Here is a 24,682-nt window from a genome sequence, read left to right as displayed (position 1 = left end):
CTTAGTTAATTATATTATCAACACTATAGTGATAGAAGATATAAATATCTATCACTAATTGATAATTTGTTTCACTGTATAGTCAAGTTCTTTTAAATTAAAGAAAAAAATACCTTTTAAAGGAAAATTTGCATTTATTTCATGGGAAGAAAAAAGAAAATCTACATTCAAGTCTTGAGTTCTTCCGTGTAAATATCTCAGTTCATCAGTTGGCTCTGCTTGCTTATGAATGAATGTGACATTCTTATTACCATTAGCAATAATATCAAGATATTATTATTATATATTCATAGTAATATACTTAATGTAGTTCAAATCAATCTCATTAATCACTTATATTTTTGGAATAGGATTAGTTAGCTGTGCTGAGTAAATATAAAGTGTAAAAACTAAAGCTAATCTTGATAAAGTAATTTTTTTAAATTTAGGTCAAGCACACTAAATATTAAAACGGTTATACTTTTCTGTCATATTTAAAAGCTACTTTTTTTTTTTTTTCAACTTTTTCCTGGGAGTGAGATCTCAGATTTCTCTCCATTCTTTTTCCATTAGGAACATTTGCTTAAAGTCCTAAGTCTGGTTTTCCATTAGCCTCAGAAGTAGACATAATATAACTATAGAGTCCAAAGCCTGTTGTTTTTCCTTATGGAAGGTGGGATGTCAGGCACGAAACACTTTAAAGAATTTTTTAAACTGTGATAAACAGTTGAAATGTGAATATATTTATGACTTATATTTGATAAGTCAAATGCTGTGTCCTAATTTAATTAAACTTTTTAAATTGAGTTAGTAGTTTTTTTCAATACATAATATATAGTTAGCATTATGTAGGGATAGCAGGATACAGATTTCAAATACATAAGTTGCAAAGCAAAACATCGGCAAATATAAAATTACTTCAGTAGTTACTGAATAGATATTCTTTTAAAATTAAAATTTCTTACACTTCTGTTTCATTTTAAACAGAATGTTTTTATCTCATATATTCCAACGTAGCTAGAAGTATTATAGAAAATTTTTGTATACATTCTGTTGTAGCCCACATATTATAATATTTAACAAAATGTTGCTCTGCTTGGTATCCTTCTGCTATCAGGTAAAAAATCAGTTCGTTAATGTTCCAGAGTTATTTCAGACTTCTCATATCCAATAAGACTGTGCACCTTGATGCCGAAATGTCAGATTTCAAACATTATAAGAACTTTTATATCAGAGATCCCTCCTTACTCTGCTTTTTCTTCCCTCTTCCTCCTTCTTAAAAAAGAGAGAGAAAAAAGAAAAAGAAAAAATCTGTATCTTATTTTATGTTCAAAATAAGGTCTAGTTTTTATTGGTAAGCAAAACAAGGGAAGATATTGTTAACACATGATAATGGTTCTTTTTGGCATTAGCACAAGTGACTTTTTGCCTTCTCATTGCAGTCTAGTTTTTAATGTGCCTTTCCTTCCTTTAATGTTTTCTTATCATGTAAGTGCTTTTGTATTTCCAGGACAAGAAGTTGGTGTAAATTTTTGAAACCTGTTTCTTCATCTGTACATGTAGTTCGTATCAAATATTTTGTGTCCGAATTCCTGTTCCTCACAACCAGGTTTTATTTTCACATGACTTTTTTCTATTTTACTACCAAAGGACATATAACCGGGGGCTTTTTATAGGCATCCATTTAATTATCTAACAGACGTTTATTGAGCACTTACTATGTGCCCAGAACCATCTTTATCTCAGAGTAGACACTAGTAAATACAATAATATGCATGTCTGAAAATAATAATTTGTATGCCTGTTACCTGTGTATGTATCTGTTGAAAAGCTTGTGATATTCTGACATATTCTCAGATGTTAATATGTTCTTTCCATTGAAATAGAATTATTATGAACTGTCTCATAAAATAAAGATAGGTTAAATTTATCTAATGTTAATATATATGAGTTCTTAAATAACAAAGCCACATGTTGTCATCTAGTCAAAGAGGATATGTCTCAGACATTTTTATGTTTTAATTTATTCAAATCAGTATTGCATTCCTTTGAAATACTTATAAGCTTAGAAAGTTTATTGTATGTCTTTAGAAATTTAATTCTGTTTCTTTTATACCAGATGATCTTTAAACAGGATTGTTTGTTTTTTGAATATGGAAGGGGCAGTGAGGCTAAGGGAGTCATTTTATTATTTCCTATATCAGATGCAAAACTTTATTTGTATCTAAGTGAGCCAAGTCAATATAAGCAATTAATATAAGATGGCATGTTTCTTTAATTTTTAAAATATTTTATTGTTTTTAATATGTGGTTGATATTTGTAATAAACAACAAATTTTTCTCTAATTTGAATGCAAGAATAATACTTTACCTCTAAAAGATTTATTTTTAGCATATTTCATTTCTCCTAGCTTTTTATCCATTACTAAAATTGTTAATAAAAGTATATTTTCTAGCTCAATGACATCCTGGAGCTTTAAGAGGTAATTTTGCTTTTTAAAGTTTCATGTACATCGGTACGACCTCAGAAAGTACTCATTTTATTCATATCTAGAATAAAAACAAGATTTTACGTAGGAGCATTTCTTTTAAGCCTAGGTAATTTATGAGATGTTTTTACAAAGCAGGTTCATCTCAGTTTATGGGAACATGAATGCCATGCTGGATTCAGTTAGCATTCTTTCCAACACGTTATTCACCCTCTGCCTCAAATGAAGGGATCATGTTTTCAGGAAACATAACTGTTCTTCAAGAACTGAACCTTGAAAATTCTCATTAGAGAAGGTGACTGGCTACTGAGTGATAGTTTCTGAATATTCAGAAGTATTTTATCTCTAAAATTAGTCCTTGAATTCAAAAGCTTTTTTCTCTATCTTTGATATTATTTCATTTTAAAAAAATATACCTGAACATTGAAGGGAAGATTTTTACCTTATTAAAAAACAGACATGTTATTTTTGAGTGTCTAAATGGAGATAAACTTGGGCTGCTCAAAGGTAAACCAATAATTAGTATATTCCATGGTTAACTGTTATAAGAAAATAAAATCAGTAAAACCAAACACAGAATCAGGGAATGGTTTTACATGGTTTTAGATTTCTAAAGAAACAGTTTCATAACACAATTATTTAGAAGCTGTTGTAGGTTCACTTGTTCATTTTCTTGCTTGTTTCTTGCTTTTTTTATCCTTAATATTTTTTGTAGATTTTTGCCATATTTTGATTGTGTTGCATAAGAAAATACTGAACTAAACTCTGAAAGTTCTGTATCTCTGAAAGTCCAATTTCTCCTTACTTAACTATATTAATAAAAGAATAATTTTATAAAGAGAATGATCTTTTGCAAATCAGCTATTTAAGTAACTGGCAAGAGTATTACAAAATTTAACTTTCTAAGGCCTAAAAGTATTTCATTAAGGATTCAGCTCTGATATCAGATACTGTTTCATTTGTTCTATGTGCATGTTGTGTGAAATGTGAATCCATTTTCATCACCTTATTGCCTTTTTTCATTTTGTTTGTTTGTTTGTTTTTGATAGCCAGGTTTCCCTTATCCATCCCCTCATCATCACTCCGGTCTGATCTCCTCTCCGATCAACTTTGAACACATCTATCACATGACTGTTAATTCTGCTGAAAAATTTCTCTCTCCTGATTCCATAAACCCTGAATATTCCCCGTCTCTGCGCTCTGTCCCTGGTACACCAAGCTTTATGACTCTGAGGGTATGAACAGCTGAGTCAGGTGTTAACTTTTACTAACCATGTATGGATTTCCTTTTGCTTGCGTTAACAAATAACACCGCTGAGATGGTGCCATCTTGTGAACCTTTTCCTTTGGCCTATTTCTCTTCTGCCAAACTGCTACTCTTACTCTTCCTCTGTTTATCTTCCTCTTCTTTCCTTCCCATTTCTATTTTGTTTCTTCTTTTGAGGAAGAAGATAGAGGAACAGGGAATATTTCAATTTTTATTTTTGAAACAGTATTAAAGATTTGTCTGTGTTTAGTAAAAGATTCTCCCATCATAAGAAATAGATCTCTATTCTGTTAAATAGGAAAAGGGCTCCCAGAATTTCTGAATTTCTTAGCTTCTTACCCTATAACCAGTTCAAGTCAGTGAAATGTTTTATATTTGGTGAGGTTAAAGTCTGTAGTAGAGCCCGTCCACAGACCTATGTACAATAAACCCCTTTTTGAAAAGCTTAAAAATCTCCAAATTAAAAAAAATTGAGTAACAAAAATTCCAAAAATAAGTTAGATTTTACTAATCTTTGAGTTACTGCAATGCATGTATTTCCAACCAGGATCCAAGGTAAGAAAACTAAAGAGAGAGAGGAAAATTTAAAAAGCATACTGCGTTCTGAAGGACTGTGGCAGCTGCTGTTGATCCCTTCCATTCAGCTTACATCTTTGCTTCCAGTGGCTTTGCAGTAGGGTGGAGAGCTGGTGGCCATTAAAGCTGAATATTCATGTGTCCATTAGCAGTAACTTCAAGGGAACATTTTCTAAAGTTAGTTTTGCAGGTAGTAAAATGTTTTAATTGTATCATGCAAACCACTTCTCATAGTGTCCCCTAACTTAGAGCAATAGTAGATCAATTTTTGTACTTATATATGTACTAATTTTCCAATTAGAAAATTACCTATAGGATGGGAAGTTGATTTTTTGTTGTTTGTATTGTAAAATTATTTTAAATTATAATGTTTTAAATGTTGACATTTAAATTATTATATCACTTAAATATCTTATCTGACAAAAATCAAAGTAACCATGATAAAATAAGCCTTAGTTTTCTTAGACTGCAGCGAGTGGATTCCAGAGGAATTTTGTATGTTAATCAGGAACTTTTCACTGGGTATAGTGGCTCACACATGTAATCCCAGCACTTTGGGAGGCTGAGGCAAGAGGATCACTTGAGCCTAGGAGTTTGAGACAAGCCTGGGAAGCCATACCAAGACCCCATTTCTACAAATTAAAAAAAAAAAAAAATTAGCTGGATGTGGTGGCACATGCCTGTGGTCCCAGCTACTTGGGAGGCTGAGGCGAGGAGATCACTTGCACCTGGGAGGTTGAAGTTACAGAGAGCCGTGATTGCACCACTGCATTCCAGCTTAGGCAATAGAGCAAGACTGTCTCAAAAAAATGATAATAACTTTCATATAAAAGACTATGAAAATGTTGCTTTAGTTAGTCATCTATAACTAGAAATACTGTACCATCAAATGAAAGTCTTACCCTAATCTTAGGCATATTTGTACCTTGAAAGGACCAGAGGCGTAGGTTTCTTGTCACTTTATAGTGAAGTTTATTTAACTCTAGCTGACTGAATGATAAACTTTTTTTTTAACAAAACTTTTTTTTTTTTTTTTGTCATTCCTTTATTACTTCAGCTTGTGTTGTTACTAAGTTACAGGTATATTTTACAGCCTTAATTTTTGCTATTTATTCTAGGGTAGGTTTTTTTTAATAGGAAAGGACAGCATCAACATATCTTAAGGTTTACAGAAAAACAACAACAAAATGTACAACTTGAAACTAATATTTCCATCTCCTTTGAGCTTTTCTTTGCTGTATTGTTCACACATTGCTTGTGTCTTACAGGGTTGCTCCTGTATGTGTGACTGTTGAATTGCTAGCATTGACTGTTTCCCTTTTAATTTTTTTATTTTCTTAGAGAAAAGCAAAAGCATTTGCTTTAAATAATGCGCTAAGAATTACATGGACTTTGCAAATTTGGTAGATAAACCAAATTCATGTAGATGGCATATAGATGGCAGCAGTTAAATTTAGGTCCCACTAGTTGCCAACTTTCAGTATGTGTGATTCTTCAAAATGTATGCTTTGTAGTTTTTCAAGTGGTATTAATGCATGTTTTCCTGAGTGCTAGTTTGGCCCTTTTTTAGTTGTTTTGCCATAACCTCAGGTTCCAGTTCTAGACTTTTATTATAACTGAAAAATATTTTTAGCCACATTAGTACATTTATTTATTGCTTGTTGCTTTTAACCTCAGAAGCCTTAAGTATTTGTGCTCATTTCATTGTATTCTATGTTAAATTATTTAACCTATGCAATATCATAGCAAAGAAGACCGTCATCTTTTAAGTATTTGCATAAAATGTTACCTTGTATCTTTAAAACACACACACAGTTCTGTAACTTCAATATTAACTGAAACACTGTGTTTTACAGAAAGGATCATATTTTGAAATATTGCCATCTGAATTAATCTCAATATTCAAAAAATTGGGATTGCAGATATAACCTATTCACTTTCCATTGATTTATTCAGCAAATATCTTTCAGTACCTAACTATATTAGGTGCTGGAGAGTTTAGTGTTGTTGTAATAGCAGTCAGTATAAGAAATTATAAGATTACCAAAGAACTGAGGCTAGGGAACCATGTGCTTACTAAATAACCAGGACAAACTAAACTGTCAGCCCAAAAGCTGAGGACTCTGAAGTGGTGAGTATGGATGAGGTGTGCCTACCAACACTGTTCCCCTGGGTTTCTGTGTTTAAAGGGCAAGTATGAGTACATTAAGTAAAATGTGTAAAATGTAATTTAAGCATTTAGGCCTTTTCTCTTGCTGAAACTTGTAAAACCGTTTAGGTAAGATAGATTTCTATTAACATTAAACATAAGTTATGAATAAATGTAAGTCATACCACAAACAGTTTATCAACATATGGCAGGTATGTGGATACATTTCTCTAATGTATTCTCTACGTGAAGCTATTAGAAGAAAGATTGTAATTTTTCCTGAACCCAAAATGATGAGAAGAGATTGTGTTTTTTTGAAACAGTAAAATGAGGCAAACAGTTGTAACATTTTTTAAAAATATACTAGTTAGCTTGGTGTTCTTTTGCATTTGAAAACAGCATGATACAGTATCAACTCTTTTAAAGAAATTATGTTGGAAGAAAAGATAGGCAGGAAACACATCAAATTGTTCATAGTATCTGGTGAATTCTCAGGTGACTTTTTTGGTCTCTTGTGATTTCCTTATGTATTTTACCGTTCATGAGTATTACTTTTATAATCAAAAAAAAAGCAAACAATTTTAATGAGCTAGTTAGCACCTAGAGAACACCAGGTTAATAAATGTATCTTCTAGTCATGTTTTGTTATGTATTAGTAGCTGTGACTACCTATGTGATTTTCTGATAGTGTAGAAAAGATAAGGATTGCACTATGGTAATGGTAGCCTATAGCATTATATGAAGAGAGCATCTCTTTTCAAAGGAAAGTTGCATGTTGTACTTTAACTTGGAGTTCAGCTATTTGGCTTTACTTAACAAATTGATCCTTTGGAAAAGCCACAAAATGAATTTTTTTACTGCTTTTAATGTGTGATTTTCTTTCATTGCATTTTCATTATAGAGTTAAGATCTTGTTTAACACATGTAAAATTTGTGGTGCCCTGCACTACCAAGCAGAATTGCTGTTGTTGTCGTTGTTGTTGTTGTTGTTGTTGTTGTCGTCGTTGAGATGGAGTCACACTCTGTTGCACAGGCCAGAGTGCAGTGGTGTGAGCTTAGCTCACTGCAACCTCTGCCTCCCGGTTCAAGCAATTCTCCTGCCTCAGCCTCCTGAGTAGCTGGGACTACAGACTCGTGCCACCACACCCAGCTAATTTTTTGTATGTTTAGTAGAGAAGGGTTTCACCATATTGACCAAGCTGGTCTCAAACTCCTGACCTTGTGATCTGCCCACTTCAGCCTCCCAAAGTGCTGGAATTACAAGCATGAGCCACCATGCCCGGCCAGAATTGCGTTTCGATGTGACTAAAAGGAAGTTTGATATTACAGATGGCTATATGAGGTTGTTACTAGAACAGGGGAAAGGCATATAGTGGGACTGGGCTACATGCTTTCTTTTTACTAGTATAATTAGCTTCATCCTGAGACAAGTCCCAAGAGGCAGTTATTATCTCCATAATACAGCTTAGAGAACTGGGGCTCAGAGTTTAGCAGCCTGAGCCCTGCTGTCAGTCAGCTGCCTAGCACAGATGTAAGTGGGCCAAGTCCCTCTCCATAGCTTGTGCTCATAGCTGCCATGCTGCCTTTATGGCACACCCTCAGGAGCAGGCAATGAAGGAGAGACTGACAATAGCCTAGTAAGATTACCATCATTTTTGTAGCTATGAAAGAAAAATCAATAAGGAGTGGATGAATCTTCCAAGTAAATATATATAAATCTGTTTATAAATTATAAGAAATCAAATCCAGACCATTTGCATCAGAAGATGCTTACATGAAGCTGGGATTATGTCAACAAATGGAGAAGAGCATTGTGCGTGTTAAAAGACATGTGAATAACATGGTTTATGTAGCTTGCCTGCTCTAGGATTTATAAAGAATATTAAAATATTTTTCCCTCCTCTGGACCTTTGTCAGCCCCAACATCTCATCCTCCAGGTCTGAAAAAGGTTGGGGCCTTTAGGGAGGCTGCATGCTTCCTGTTCAGCCGTAACCAGACAGCTCACCCGACACACCACCTCTGTGTCTGTTCTTTTTGGGGGTGTGATTTGCAGAACATACTGTGGCCCATTGTCCTGCCTCAGACACTAAAATCATTCAGTAATTAAATGGAAAAATCAATAAAGAGTAGATAAATCTTCCAAATAAATGTATATAAATCTGTTTATAAACTTTAAGAAATAAAATCCAGACCATTTATATAAGAAATTAGTTTTCAAACTAATATTCCCAAATTAACTAACTTCACCTGGGTTGTGAATATTGCAGCATCTTATTTCTAATCCTAGTACTACTATTGGTGTGAGTCAGCAAAGATGCCTGGTGACTGGGGGTGTGAACATAAAAATGGCACATTTGGTATAACATCAATAAATCATTTTCTTGAGAAGAATATAATTTTAGTAGAATTTTCTCCAAATGGACTTATTCAGCTGTTAAGCAAAAAAAAAAGTTATACATAGTAAAAGCTTTCAGTTATCTGCAAATGTCCATGTAATTCTACACTTTACTGTCACATCTAACCATGTAACTTTTACTTACTGTTTTTACAACCAAAAAAATGCTGTTTACTGATAAGTGTTTCAGTAAGTGTAAGTACTTATCCCTGATTAGGATGAGATTTACTTCATGTTAGGGTTTTATTGCTTTTGTGGGTGGGAAAGACTATATAATCTGCCGTTCCTTACTCTACCATTCTGGTGAAGATGATTTTATTTCTTGGTAATTTAGTGAAAAATAGACATCTCTGCAGAAAATCAGTTTCTTTCTGGCTGAAGGATGTCTCTCTCGCTTTTGCTTGTAGAACCCTCGGCCTCAGGAAAATCGGACAGTATTCAGTGGCTCGGTCAGTATTCCATCTATCACCAAATCCCGCCCTGAGCCAGGCCGCTCCATGAGTGCTAGCAGTGGCCTGTCAGCAAGTAAGTGCCGGGGCTGCAGGAAGGTACCTTCGTGGCAAGGCGACCACTCCCCCGCCCCGCAATCCCTCGCCTCCCATCCCTTGGGTGACATGTCCTTCACTTATGTGTGCCCAGTACATTCTCAAGTGACTGCAGTGTCTCAGACCCTGCTGGGTAATACCTAATAGGCACAAATGCAGTTGTTAAGAAAATAGTCTCAGAGTTTTTCTAGAGTGTACAGGCCATCTGGAAGACAAATATGATTACAAATTGTGATGATAAATGCTCTGAAGGAAGTAAGCAGCATACGATAATAGAAAATAACAAGGGGTAGCTGTTGGGAATGAATCCCTACTTGGGCAGAATAATTAGGAAAATCACAGCTGCTGTCTAGATGTGGAGTCTTGTTTGAGTAATGTTTGGTTAACTGAAAGGAGGATAGTGTGGCTGCATGGTGGTGGTGAGGAAGTAACAAAAAATAGAGCAGAGTGGCAGGTAAGGGTCAGACCAACAGGGACTTGAAGACCAAAGTAAGACATTTTTCACTTTATTCAAAAGCAAAGGGAAGACTTTTAAGTAGGGAAGAATCTTCATTCAGCTTACATTCTTAAAACAATCCTGTAGTCTGCCAAGAATGGATGAGAGGCAGAAAGAGTGGAAGCCAGCATCTAGGTAGGAGACTCAGAGTGGTCCCAGGGGGACTGATGAGGGCTTGGGATGTAGCAGGGGCAGAAGGAAAGAAGAAGATAGATTTTCCAGATATATTTTCAGAGTTAAAAGCAGTAAGACTTGATGAATAGTTGTGGAAAAGTAGGGAGAAAAAGATGACTCCCAGACTTCCTGTTAGAGCTTTAGGATGATTCCATTTACTTCCATTTACTACCGCTTAAGAAGGGGCTTGGGCAGGACATTCCAGGCATGTCCAAAGGTCCCGAGGTAGCAAAAAATGCATATGTTTCATTCACTGAAAGCAAGCCAGGAATAGATGCAAGATTATACCCTTTACTACAATAAAGATAACATTAATGCAGGACACATTTTGAGGTTCCAACTCTTCGGTTGAGGTGCTGGAGGTAAAAATCATATATGACCTAATACCTGCTGTCAGGCATCCCTCAGTCCTTATTAGCCTCTCTCTCGTTTCTTTCTTTTTTTTTTTTTTTTTTCTTAACTGTACTTGGAACTGCAGCATCTTTTTTCTATGCTTTAAAACTAGAACCTTGAGCTAAGGGACCATAGAGAGAAAAAACTGTGCTCTATGGTGCACTTAGGTTCAGCTACTGTTGCAGAGCAACTTTTTGGTGGGGGAAGAAGGGAGGAAAGGTGTATAAAAAGATACTGTCCACCTGAATAAAATTATACAAAGATGCTAAAAGCTACTTACCTCAAAATGAGAGGAATTTACAGATGGGACATCTGGCTAATTTTAAAAAATAAATTTTACTCCCATCGAATTAACCACAGTCTTAGGTATTTCCTGGATTATAAGCAATGAGGTTATAGATTGTCAAGTGATCACTGCAGCTTCTCACTTGGGGAAAACTGTTCTTGGCCGAAGGGTTGCTTTTCTGTAACTTTCTCTAGTATGTGCTTTCCCAGGAGCATGGCATTTGCTTCAAGATCAGAGACAGTGTCACTCAAGTGTGCCAACATAAGTGAGGTCCCAAAGTATACCAGGTGCAACTTCAGTGAAACCTTTTTCACCTCCATGCAAATGAACTTTAAGAGAAAGTAACAGCACTAAATGCAATTTCACATTTAAAAGTCATTCAGTCAGAAAACTTGTTGCCTTGTATTCTTGAATGTTAGATATTTGAGTTCAAGTCTTCTGATGCAGATTGAGTTTCCTGCATTCATTTGCTGTTTATTCAGCAAATACTGATTTTGGAACCCAATTTGTGCCCAAGTATTTTTTTTTTTTTTTTAGATTCTGGCACCGTAAAGATGAATGATGCTGTATTAGTTATCTCTTACTGCATAAGAAATTATCCCACAAATTAGAATCTTTAAAATAGCAAACCTTTATTATCCCATAGCTTAAAATACCAAACATTTAGTGTCTCACACAGTGCCTTGGGTTAGGAATCTAGGAATATCATAGACTGGATGGTTCAGGGTTTCTCATGAGATTGCAGTTGAGCTGTCTGCTGGGGCTACAGTCACCTCCAGACTCAGCTGTGACTAAAGAATCTGCTTCTTTAGTCACAGTGGTTGTGGACAGGTCTGAGTTTCTCACTGAATGTTGGTTGACAGCTTCCCTTTTTTGCCAGTGTGGGCCTCTCCATACACAGTATCTGAGTATCCTTATGGCCTGGCTGCTGGCTTCCTCCAGCACAAGTGATCAGAGAGACAGAAGCAACAGTCTTCTACCTAACTTCAGGAGTGCTGTATCATCACTTCTGCAGTATGCTGTTGATCACACAGACCAGCCCTGGTACTGTGTGGGAGGGGACTACATATGAGTGAAAACTAGAAGGGATGATCATCTTGGAGGCGGGCTGCAGACATAGAGCGTGCTTTCAAGGAGCTTTCAGTTGACAAGCAGATGTTGAAATTTACAGTTTGCAACTTTCTTGTCATTATTTCCAGAAGTCATCTGTACCCTGACCACAATGAAAAAATCTTGCCAAGTGGGAAAATGACAGCCACTTTTATTATCTATTTATTAGTGGCAGCTAGATTTGATAATTGATGTAAGCTGTTACTAACTATAAGTTATCAAGAAGTCGGGTGCAAAGGTGTTAACAACTTTAGGAATTAAGTAATAGTCCAGAATTCCTTACCTGAAACCCTTGAGACCAGAATGTTTTTATGTTTTAGAAAGGGATCTACCTTATATTGTGTTACAGTCCCAGCAAGATCCGTGACAAACACAGTAAGAAGGGAGTAGTGAAAAGACCAGAAGCACGGTGCGGGCCCCCACAAACCTCTTGTCTTGCATGTTACTCTCCATGCGTTGAGTTGTTCTCACAAAGTCCTCTAAGGTGGAATTTTATTTTTTTATTTGAAGGTAAAGAAAATGGAAACTCAGAAAGGTAAAATAACTTGCTTGAGTTCACACCATTAGTAAGCAGCACATTGGAAGTCTCTGGCAGTTTGGCTTTCTGTGCAGAGTAACAAAATTTTAAAGTAATTTTTTTGCTATTTTTTGTTTTTTGTTGAACTGAGTACTAAACTAGGCATGGAATTGGAAGAAAACTCAAAAAACATTTTATAGCCTTCAATTAGGTTGTAATCTAAGGAGGCAGAAGCTCCACATCAAAAAAAACAGGGTACATTTCCCAAGAAACATGTCAACAAATGAAGATCAGAGCATATGGAAAAACCTAGTGGTGGGGATAGAGTGCCGGGGGAGGCAAATCTCCTGGGGAATGAGGTTGTCAGTGATTCTCAGCCCAAGGGAACTTCTGGAATCATCAGGAGAGCTTTTTTTAAACCTTTTTAAAATTATTATACTTTAAATTCTGGGATACATGTGCAGAATGTGCAGGTTTGTTACATAGGTATACATGTGCCATGGTGGTTTGCTGCACCCATCAACCCTTCATCAACATTAGATATTTCTCCTAATGCTATCTCTCTTCTAACCCCCCACCCCGTATCAGGCCCCAGTGTTTGATGTTCTCCTTCCTGTGTCCGTGTGGTCTCATTGTTCAACTCCCACTTACGAGTGAGAACATGCAGTATTTGGTTTTTTTGTTCCTAAGTTTGCTGAGAATGATGGTTTCCAGCTTCATCCATGTCCCTGCAAAGGACATGAACTCATCTTTTTTTATGACTGCATAGTATTCCATGGTGTATATGTGCCACGTTTTCTTTATCCAATCTATATTGATGGGCATTTGGGTTCGTTCCAAGTCTTTGCTATTGTGAACAGTGCTGCAGTAAATATACGTGTGCAGGTGTCTTTATAGTAAAATGACTTATAATCCTTGGGGTATATATCCAGTAGTGAGATTACTGGGTCAAATGGTATTTCTGGTTCTAGATCCTTGAAGAATCGCCACACTGTCTTCCACAATGGTTGAACTAATGTACACTCCCATCAACAGGGTACAAGCGTTCCTATTTCTCCACATCCTCTCCAGCATCTGTTGTTACCTGACTTTTTAATGATTGTCATTCTAACTGGCATGAGATAGTATCTCATTCTGGTTTTGATTTGCATTTCTCTAATGACCAGTGATAATTAGCTTTTTTTACATATGTTTGTGGGTCACATTAAAGTCTTATTTTGAGAAATGTCTGTTCGTATCCTTCGCCCACTTTTTGATGTTTTTTTTTTTTTCTTGTAAATTTAAGTTCCTTGTAGATTTTGGATGTTAGCCCTTCGTTAGATGGATAGATTACAAAAATTTTCTCCCATTCTGCAGGTTGCCTGTTCACTCTGATGATAGTTTCTTTTGCTGTGCAGAAGCTCTTTAGTTTAATTAGATCCCATTTGTCAATTTTGGCTTTTGTGACCATTGCTTTTGGTGTTTTAGTCATGAAGTCTTTGCCCATGCCTGTGTCTTGAATGTTATTGCCTAGGTTTTCTTCTATTGTTTTTATGGCTTTAGGTCTTACATTTAAGTCTTTAATTCATCTTGAGTTAATTTTTGTACAAGATGTAAAGAAGGGGTCCAGTTTTGTACAAGATGTAAGGAAGTTTCTGCATATGGCTAGCCAGTTTTCCCAGCATCATTTATTAAATAAAGAATCCTTTCCCCATTGCTTGTTTTTGTCAGGTTTGTCAAAGATCAGGTTGTAGATGTGTGGCGTTATTTCTGAGGCTTCTGTTGTGTTCCATTGGTCAGTATGTCTGTTTTGGTGCCAGTACCATGCTGTTTTGGTTACTATAGCCTTGTAATATAGTTTCAAATCAGGTACCATGATGCCTCCAGCTTTGCTCTTTTTGCTTAGGATTGTCTTGGCTATATAAGCACTTTTTTAGTTCCATATGAAATTTAAAGTAGTTTTTTTCTAATTCTGTGAAAAAAGTCAATTGCTGGAGATAGCATTGAATCTATAAATTACTTTGGGCAGTATGGCCATTTTCACAATATTGGTTCTTCCTATCTATGAGCATGGACTGTTTTTCCATCTGTTTGTGTCCTCTCTTATTTCCTTGAGCAGTGGTTTGTATTCCTCCTTAAAGAGGTCCTTCACATCCCTTGTAAGTGGTATTCCTAGGTATTTTATTCTCTTTGTAGCAATTGTGAATGGGAGTTCACTCATGATTTGGCTGTTTGTCTATTATTGGTATATAGGAATGATTGTGATTTTTGCACATTGATTCAAGAGGAATCAATATCAATAGACATATACAGAACTCTCCACCCCAAATCAATAGAATACACATCTTCTCAGCACCACATCACTGTTATCCTAAAATTGACCACATAACTGGAAGTAAAACCCTCCTCAGCAAATGCAAAATAATGGAAGTTGTAACAAACTGTCCCTCAGACCGCAGTGCAATCGTATTAGAACTCAGGATTAAGAAACTCACTCAAAACCACACAATGACAGGGAAACTGAACAACCTGCTCCTGAATGACCACTGAGTAAATAATGAAATTAAGGCAGAAATAAATAAGTTCTTTGAAAACAATAAGAACAAATACAAAATGTACCAGAATCTCTGGGACACAGCTAAAGCAGTGCTTAGAGGGAAATTGATAGCAATAAATTCCCACGGGAGAAAGCGGGAAACATCTGAAATTGACAATCTAACGTCACAATTAAAAGAACTAGAGAAGCAAGAGCAAACAAATTCACAGGCTAACAGAAGACAAGAAATAACTAAGATCAGATCAGAACTAAAGGAGACAGAGACACCAAAAATCCTTAAAATCAACAAGTCCAGGAGCTTGTTTTTTTAAAATATTGACAAAATAGATAGACCACTAGCCAGGCTAATGAAAAGAGAAGAATCAAATAGACACAATAAAAAATGATAAAGAGGAGATCACCACTGATCCCACAGAAATACAAACTACCATCAGAGATTACTATAAACACTTCTATACAAATAAACTAGAAAATCTAAAAGAAATGGATAAATTCTTGGATACATACACCCTCCCAAGACTAAACCAAGAAGAAGTTGAATCCCTAAATAGACCAATAACAATTTCTGAAATTGAAGCAGTAATTAATAGCCTACCAACCAAAAAAAGCCCAGGACCAGATGGATTCACAGCCAAATTTCTACCAGAGGTATAAAGAGGAGCTGGTACCATTCCTTCTGAAACTATTCCAAACAATAAAAAAAGAGGGAATCTTCCCTAACTTATTTATGAGGCCAGCATAATCCTGAAACCAAAACCTGGCAGAGACACAACAAAAAAGGAAAATTTCAGGCCAGTATCCCTGATGAGCATCGATATGAAAATCCTCAATAAAATACTGGCAAACCAAATTCAGCAGCATATCAAAAAGCTTATCCACCATGATCAAGTTGGCTTCATCCCTAGGATGCAAGGCTGGTTCAACATGTGCAAATCAATAAACGTAATCCATCACATAAACAGAACCAGTGACAAAAACCACATGATGATCTCCATAGATGCAGAAAAGGCCTTTGGTAAAATTCAACACCCCTTCATGCCAAAAACTCTCAATAAACTAAGTATTAATGGAACATATCTCAAAATAATAAGAGCTATTTATAACAAACCCACAGCCAATATTATACTGAATGGGCAAAAGCTGGATGCATTCCCTTTGAAAACCAACACAAAACAACGATGCTGTCTCTCACCACTCCTGTTCAACATGGTATTGGAAGTTCTGGTCAGGGGAATCAGGCAAGAAAAAGAAATAAAGAGTATTTAAATAGGAAGAGAGGAAGTCAAATTGTCTCTATTTGCAGATGACATGATTGTACATTTAGAAAACCCCAATGTCTCAGCCCAAAATCTTCTTCGCTGACAAGCAACTTCAGCAAAGTCTCAGGATACAAAATCAATGTGCAAAAATTACAGGAGAGCTTTTAAAATTAAATCAGAAACTCCTGTGATTGTTCCGGGATAGGGCCAGGCATTGGTGTTTGTAAAGCTCTGTCATATGCTGAACAGTATACCACCAATGTTGCTGATCTGCAGTCAGTTACAGTGTGGAGGAAATGCCAAGGAGCCTGGACTGCAGCCCAGGGGCTTTGCAGAGAAACTGACGAGAGGAGGTGGAAGGGGGATTACCAAGGCCAGAGTCTGCCCAAGCAGGCTCTTGTTCAGTTTATTTATGAATGAACACTTCTGTATTTCGGTGGTCATTAGATAAATGTGCTGCTTTAAACTATTATTTTTTGACATTTTCACTGAATTCTTAATGTAAAAAACAATTGAGACATGTTAAGCAAGAAGTGAAACAAGCACAGAGTCTGTACCTTAAGAGTTGTGCTAAAACCTCCACACTGTCTTTTGGACCAATAATCCTAATAGTCAAACTCAGTACGATTAAGGGGTGTCTAAGCAAAAGCCATGTAATAGTAGGGAATACTGAGAGCTTTAAATAGGTACTGACAATAGCCCCGAGGTTCCCCAGGGTATTTGGGTCTTCCCTTTTCCTTCTGTGAATGCTACTGGTCCACTGTTAGGTACCCCAACTCAGAACACAACAAAGAGTGGCTTTGAAGAAAATCTCATTTTTATTTTGTATCTCAGGCTCTTTGCCCTGTGAAGTAAAAGTACTGTTATGTTTTCTTTGTGGTTTTATGAAAAGTTTCTAGAAGATAAGTGGTATTTCTGCATTGGGTGGCATGGCCTCTGGGGATGGTTCAACCCAGCTTTCTTATTTAGCACGTCTGTTTTGAGCCTGCCATGTGCCATGTCCTGTGCTAGGCCCTGGAGAGGCAGAGACACCCCATGTATTAGGAGAATGGTAGGCACATGAGAACATGACTTTATAAATGTCATGAAAAAGATGTGCGAAAGATGCCTGGGAGCCATCAGTAGCTGGGAAAGACTTGCAAGGCAGGACCAGGCAGGTGGAGACCGGAGGGATCCCAGGGGATTGTTAGCAACTGGGGCGTCTGGACAGATGGCACAGCCTAGAGAGTGCTGCTCGCTCACCGGGAGTCCCTATGGCTGGGGTGGACAGGAAGAAAGAGTGAGATTGCTGGATTCGGGTTGAGCTCAGGGCAAAGGTACCACAGTTGGACTTACTGTGCATCAGGGGAGGAGGGGTCTGGGGCCTGCAAAGGATGGCCCACCAGCTCAGCAGTCTGTGTGCTTTCTAGAGGATTGTCATCTCCACATATGTAAAATTTTGTCCACATGATGTACTGTAGGGTCATCCACACAGAATGGCAGCGCGTTAAAGAGGGAATTCTCTGGAGGAAGCTACAATGCCAAGCGGCAGCCCATGCCCTCCCCATCAGAGGGCTCTTTGTCCTCTGGAGGCATGGACCAAGGAAGTGATGCCCCAGCGAGGGACTTTGATGGAGAGGTGAGTGGGCAGGGGTCCGGAGACATTACGTATCAGAAAGACTAGTGCGTCTACCCAAGCAATCCCACCACCTTGGGATTGGCCTCAACTGCAGCAGGGGTCAGGGGTCAGGGGCCAGCATTCACTCTTGGACAGTGGGCAGCAAGTCCAGTCACTTGGTTTGCAAACTGCCATTTTCCCAGAGGTGTTCAGACTTCTGGCTTTTGTGTGAAGATACCACCATCTTTAACAGAAAGAACTGAGCATGTATGTTCTGTGCCTGTTCCTCAGCTCATAGAAGGGGCTTTATACTGACAGTGAGGAAGCCCCATGGGGTTATTTGGTCAGGGTGGCTGGAGGGGTGGTGGTAATCTGAGCCCCTCTGCCTGTCTCCCCTTCTCACCCTGTATCTCACTGATGTGTTACTTTGGGCCTTACAGGACTCTGACTCTCCAAGGCATTCCACAGCTTCCAACAGTTCCAACCTGAGCAGCCCCCCAAGCCCAGTTTCACCCCGAAAGACCAAGAGCCTCTCTCTGGAGAGCACTGACCGTGGGAGCTGGGACCCGTGAGTTGCCTCAGCACTGGGACCTCTCGCTCTCCACTCCCTGCCACTTGCCTCCTCTCACTTTCATCTCTTCCCTCCACCTCGGCCTGAAAGCCACCACAGGCTGGCAGCAGTAGCAAGACAGGGATTCAGAAGTTCTGACAACCTGACTCAGATCCACGCCCCCAGCCTAACAGCAACAGCAAAGTTAGACTTTCCATAGCAGCTTAGATTAACATTGATTTCATTCCATGCACTTAGAGTTGCTTTCAATAACATTTTATCCCTCCCCACAAAGGTAGCTTAAATAGATGGATTACACAAATGTAAGTGATAAGAATAAGATTAGACAGATTTTATTTTCACAGTAGAGTCTCATTGTAGTCCGATTCTCTGCATCCGAAGGGGAAAATCCATCCCTGGAGTGGCTCACCAAGCTCTTGTACTCAGCAACCACGGTGAGAGTCAACCTGATTGTTGCCAGGAAATCCTTATGAATTAAAACAATGCATATTTTACTACAATACAGAGTTTAAATGAATACATAAATGTAGAAGTTAAATACTGAATGTATATAGTCAAAAGAAGCCTCTTGTATTCAACAAAAGATGGATGCATATATAAGAGAGATGATTTAATTTAAAGAAATGTGTTGTTTCTTGTCTGTTTCCCAGCTAAGTAATGTAAAGGGTAGAAAGGCCTCAAGCTCACATTTTTAGAGGGAGAGGAGAGTTCCCTTTATTGCCCTGTCTTCAAACTGGTCGTAGGCTCCAGTCACCTGGGGAGCATTAGAAGACATTTGCAGACCCTGGTTTTGCTGTTTTGGAGTGTGGGCTGGGCACCAAACATTCACAGCCACTTCAGCAGCAGCAGCAAAAGGCTAACTCCTCTCTACCCAAGACATCTCTTTTCCTAGTGGTAGAATTTGAACACCTCTCACTTTTTATTGTACTTTGTCTTCCTCAGATAAATGTAGAAATATACGATTCTACACCTGATCCCTTCCATCTGAAAGGGTACAAGGAGTGTTGTAGCTTTTGAAGATCCAGAAAAAGTTTCTAAAAGTGCTTTTATTCCTGGGCTAATCCTGTCCCTCCCTAAGTCACAGTAAAGTGTCCATCCCAGGGCTGGAGATGCTTCCCAAGGAGGAGTCCATTTTGTTGAGGATGAGTGTGAGCTTCTTCAGATAAGCCTGGGGAAGAAAGAAAGGCTTTTATTACCAAATAATGTAAAACCTCAAAAGCAAGGGCTTGAACAGCCTTAACCAAATATTCCCCTTAGCCAGTGGAAAATGGATGGGACAGCCCCAGTGCACAGGCCAGGGCGAGCCCAGCGTGGCGCTAAGGCTGTGTTCCTCTCTTGGGTGCTGGATTGTGCTGTTAGTAGCATTTCCAACTGGATTCCTCCTGTTGTAGTTGCCATAAGGAAATGAGATGCAGAACCAGCAGAATCTATTTCTAAAGAGTCATCTCACCAGTTAAGCACACAAGTAGAGAAAGAGATAAAAATAAAAATATCTCATGAAAGGAAAGAGATTTTGCCTCTTTTACTTTTCGCTTAAGTTTCTCTGAGCAATAGAGACAGGAATCTGTCTTTAAAATTCAGCGAAAATGAAGAGCGTTTTCCTGCAGTTGCTAACTTGGGTTGCAGTGTTTAAGGCCATCATTTCACTGCTGCTGTGACTCCACCTCTGTGTCACTGGCAGCAGCCCATGTTGGCCTACAGCATGTGCAGGGAGCTGAGGCTGTTTCCAGGTGATGCTGCTGTGTGGAGAAGGTTCTGAGATGCAGAAGGGGAAGAAAGATCCTGCTGGGCATTCCGTTGCAAGCGCCTATAGTCAGGAATTTTCATGTAACAGCTTTGACATTTAAACATTCTGGGTTTGGTGCCGGCTCAGATTTGATTATACTTTATTTTGGATAGATGTAATTCACTGCACAATTCTAATCTCCAAAATCTTTCTGCTTTTTGGAAAGAAGTATAAAAATACTTTTGTCACCTGAATACCAAGGGTCAGCCCTGTAGTTGGGGTCACTATCATGTGTCTTGGTAGATCCTTGCCCTCGTCACTCCACATGAGAGAAGGGAGTCACCCAGCCGATCCCCTGCTGGGTGCTCGTGACCAGCTCGAACCCCTCCTGTCTTTCCCACTCTTCCCAACCTCCCCATCCTCCTCTTTCCTTTCCCCTTGCCTTTTCCTCTCTCCTTTTTCTTCTCGGGCAGGGAGGAGGCCATCTCAAGCCAAGATTAACAGGACCCAACATAAGCCATCACTTGGTAGCTTTGACGAGTAATTGTGAATTTTTGTTGCCTATAGGTGCTTATTTTCCAAAGGATGCTTTTAGGATCAAAATATAACCCTACCGAAAGTCTAGGCTCCACTGCAACGGGTCATACTCTTCAGCCTCCCAACAGAGCAGATGAGAGAGAGCTACCGAGGCTTGTCTTGGTTGCCAGGCTAACTGGATGGCTTGTCCATATTCACCCCATGGATTGCCCCATAGCGCTCTTTGATTTTTCCACTGCAATGGCAGGTAATCTCTTCTGTTATAATAGAGCATTTCCAAATGTGCAGGCTCTAAAAGCAAGGCTTTAGGGGAGAAACTCTACCAAGGGTAATAGTTTTGGGGAGGTTTTTCCCACAATAATGGTCATCCTACTGGCTTTATCCCACCCTTAAATATGAAGCCTGTTACCTCCAGAAGCTTCTGAGAATGATTTGAAAAGACAAGGAGTGGGTTCCAGGGGAAAAAAACAATGACCATTCAGAGGAGTCCCTAACAAAGCTCACAGAAAAGCTATTTTGTTACTATCTGAAGTCATCTTTTGTTTTCATGCCAGACATTTAAAAAATTTATATGGCAGCAGGAACTTGTTTCTCAATGGAAAAAATACATGCAGAGGCATTTCTGCGATAGTCTATCTGCGTTAGTATTTGGTGCTATCTACGTCCAGCCAAGTTATCTACTCTTGAATTCTGACTAATCATGTTTTGTGCTTTGGGTGTTTAAAATTACGTACATATATATATTTCTTTTTGCCAAAAAGAAAAGCCTTGCTCCTTGTCAAATGATTGCTAAAGTAGATCTTACATTTTTTGTTATTATATATGGATTTATACAGACCCCCAACACACTTAGTGATTCATGTTATTTCCCAGGGGGCAGCTTTAAGGCTATGAGATACAACTAAAAAGGCCCCAGCTATTTGGTTTTCCAACCAATTATTGTACCCAAGCTCCAGGGGAGAATCTGAAATTCCTGTCTTGTTTCCAGCAACAATCTGTCATTCCTGGCTGGCTCTCAGCCTCTCTCTTTCCATAGGTTATAGAATTATGTCATTTTGTTACTTAGTGGCCACATCTGTTTCTGAGAAAAACTGGTTACATTTATGTGGCATCTCAGGTATCATTAAGGAAAAGCCAGAGCAGGGGTGAGCAGACGTGAAAAGCATGGACGCAGCAGGGCGATTTGCCGCCTTTGGCCAGGATCACAAGTACTGCAGTCTCCCAGCAGGTGGGCCTTGCCAAGCCTAAGGCTCCCCATCCACTAGACAGAGGGGTGCTCAGAGCAGCCAGGCTCTCCTGCCAGTCAGACTGTGCTGTAGCACACATCGGCTGAGCACAAAGAGTTGAATTGGGCACTCCACTCCCCACTCTCTGGCCCAGCCCTGAACTGGATGAGCTGCATTTCATTGAGCCCATTTTAAAACCTCTTTTCTTGTTGTGACTTTAATTGCTACTCAAGTCCAGAGTTCTCTGTGCACTCCTGCTAGATAAGGAGGCCTCCCTCTTCAGAGTGCAAGCTCCCACCCAGCACCAGCAGCAGGCTGGGCACCCCTCCCTACACAGGACACCAGTGCAGGTCTGGGGGAAGCTGACTCCAGTCAACCTTGAAATCTCATGAAAACAAAATGACTTGCCTTTTTATTTGATAGTGTAATATCATTCATTTTATACATTTTTTAGGGTTTTTCTTGTAATATTGTACAGTTTTGCATGGCCTGGTGTGATCATTTTTTGGTTAGAATATAATGCTGACAAATCATGTGTGTACGGAGGGGGAAAGAGATACTGCTTTAGCCTGTCACTCATTATTTTTTGTTTGGTTTTTGCCCTCAATGTCTTAGGGAACTTTATAAAGAGATCCTCTGCTACCAAACAATGATGTGGATTCTTTTGCACAGAAATATTTAAGGTGGGATAGTAAAAAATGTCACAAAAGACTCCTCACCAATATTTTATGTTGATATCACTTAATATTAACCAGACTTTGATGTATTGCAATAAAACAGAGAACTGTTAGCATCGAGTATTTTGTCTTTTTAACAGCCACTGGAAAGTCTGAGGAATAGAGAAAGGTGCTGCCTCTCCGCATCTCACTTCTCTCGCTTTCTACTGGCTTCCCTCCTCATCCAGGCTGCTTCCTTATGCTGTAAAAGGACATGGGGTTAGTTTGCCCCGTGGTTTAATCTAGGATTGTCTTAATTTCTTCCTTAGCTCAGGTAAGAGTGATGTTAAATTCTCCTGAAGCTTTCAACTCCCCTCTCCTGGCCATAACTTCCCTGTTGCTGTTACTTCAGTCCACAAGACCAAGCTCTGCCTGCATGAGGTTTCCTGAGTGCTCCTGACAGTGTGAATGTGGGAGCAGTTTGACTTTGTGTCACTTAAACTGAACTGGTCCTGCTTTTCTGGAGTTAGAATGGTGCATCTAAGAACATACAGGTAAAGTCCAAGGGTGGCATTAAAGGAACTCCTTTAACTCCTAAACTGTTGGCAGCTAAATAGTTATTTGGAGAACATTCCCGGTTCCCATTGCCCGTGGAGTTGACATTTGTGGCTGTTACTGTTCTGTTGGCTTGCTGTGACATCAGCTGTGCAGTGCTTTAGAACAAGGCTTGGCAACCCTTTTCTGTCAAGGACCAGTTAAGAAATCCTTGTGGCTTTGTGGGCTATATATCTAGTTCCTTGCAGCTCCCAGGCTGTGGCATTTCAGTGCAGAAACGGTATTAGCCTACTACACATGTGAAGGAGCGTGGCTGCGCTCCAGCAAAACTTACAGAATCCAGTGGGCCACATTTGGCCCTTGGGCCATCATAGTTTGCCAGCCTTAGTTTGGTCCCCTTAGTGTAGACTGTAAGACCAGACTCTTGTTCAAATCCTGCTTCTGCCACTTAACCTCTGGGCCTTTTTTTCCCTCTATAAAAAGACCCACTTGGAGTGTCACGAGTTTATATAGAAAAGCACTCAGAATCTAACTTCTAGCCTGTGGCTCAGTGTTTTGTCCTTGAGTAACTACCAAAGCCTACAGTAACAAATACTATTTTTGTTGCACTGTGTCTGGCCCTTCACTAGATGTTAGCGATACAAAGACACGGGCCCTGGAAAATCAAGTCATCATTTGCCATGTTCTCATGCCCCACGTCCTCAATGTGAATGGGTGGGCACGGAGAGTAGTTCATCACGATACAGGAAAAGTCAAAATAACGTTTGTCCAGTTTCAGAGCCGGCTTTACTGGGGATTAGAGTCATTTGCAATCCAGTGATTCCCCACTGTCTTCACAGGGAGTCCTCTAGTTCTCGGCCGCTCTCAGACTTAGGGCACACAAACCACATTCCAGTTCCCCTTAGAAAATTCCTCTCCCAGCAGTTATGGTCCCTGGGAAAGCAAATGCTGTCTCTGTTCTTTTCCCCTCCCTCCCCCCGCTCCCCCATGCTGCTGCTTGACTTGTTTGGCTTGAGAGGAAGAGGCTGTGAGAGCCCTGGCTGGGGCTGGCCTGGGTTCTGCCCCTGCTATTTACTCTGCAGGGTAGTGGCTCCAGATCTGAGTGCTGCAGAGTTCGCTAAAGAGCAGCAAATACCCTTTCTGAGTAAGTACTATGAATTATTTTTTTTTTACTTTAGGTTCTGGGGTACATGCGGAGGTCACGCAGTGCTGTTACATAGGTGCACACGTAACCAGGTGGTTTGCTGCCTCTATTCCCCCTTTGACTATATCCGACCTTTCTCCCCATGTTATCCCTCCCCACCCACCACTGTCCCTCCCCTAGCCTCCCCACCACCCAACTGCTCCCAGTGTGTGATACTCCCCGCTTGAGTCCACGTGTTCTCATTTTCAACACCTGCCTGTGAGAACATGCGGCGTTCGGTTTTCTGTTCGATGTCAGTTTGCTGAGAATGATGGTTTCCAGATTTATAATTCATAGTACTTACTCAGAAAGTTTGTAACAATATTAAATCATTTAAAAACTGAAAAATATTTAGTGACCTAAACAAATATTTTTAAATCTTTTTAATTTTAATAGGTCATTTTAGTCCCTTTTGTTCAATGAAGTCATTTTCATTTTTTCAGAAAAATGAATTCATAC

The 24,682-nt window shown here is 39.0% G+C and overlaps 2 protein-coding genes across 20 annotated transcripts in view; one reads left to right on the top strand and one right to left on the bottom strand.

Moving 5' to 3' along the window:
* CDC42BPA (CDC42 binding protein kinase alpha) overlaps window positions 1-22,619 on the top strand; it is a 327,338-nt gene extending 304,719 nt beyond the window's left edge. For 12 of the 19 annotated variants that reach the window (XM_032289464.1, XM_032289476.1, XM_032289477.1 and 9 more), the window contains 4 exons: window positions 3,518-3,703; window positions 9,264-9,381; window positions 17,633-17,790; window positions 18,210-22,619. In XM_032289464.1, the coding sequence (XP_032145355.1) occupies window positions 3,518-3,703; window positions 9,264-9,381; window positions 17,633-17,790; window positions 18,210-18,341 (594 nt within the window). In that variant the 3' untranslated portion in view covers window positions 18,342-22,619. Of the gene's footprint in view, window positions 1-1,489; window positions 3,497-3,517; window positions 3,704-9,263; window positions 9,382-17,632; window positions 17,791-18,209 lie in introns of those variants that run through there. The other 7 variants (XM_032289483.1, XM_032289480.1, XM_032289479.1 and 4 more) reach the window with 5 other exon arrangements.
* Window positions 18,580-24,682, bottom strand: part of COQ8A (coenzyme Q8A) — a 45,979-nt gene continuing 39,876 nt past the window's right edge. Inside the window, exon 16 of the mRNA XM_032289488.1 lies at window positions 18,580-19,508. The gene's annotated coding sequence lies outside the window, so the exon portion shown is untranslated. The remainder of the gene's footprint in view (window positions 19,509-24,682) is intronic.

Source organism: Sapajus apella, unplaced genomic scaffold (assembly GCF_009761245.1).
Source record: "Sapajus apella isolate SASKATOON/1434 unplaced genomic scaffold, GSC_monkey_1.0 scaffold22, whole genome shotgun sequence".
Classification (NCBI taxonomy): domain Eukaryota; kingdom Metazoa; phylum Chordata; class Mammalia; order Primates; family Cebidae; genus Sapajus; species Sapajus apella.
Note: the sequence above shows the minus strand (reverse complement) of the source record. Positions and strands in the feature narration are given on the sequence as shown.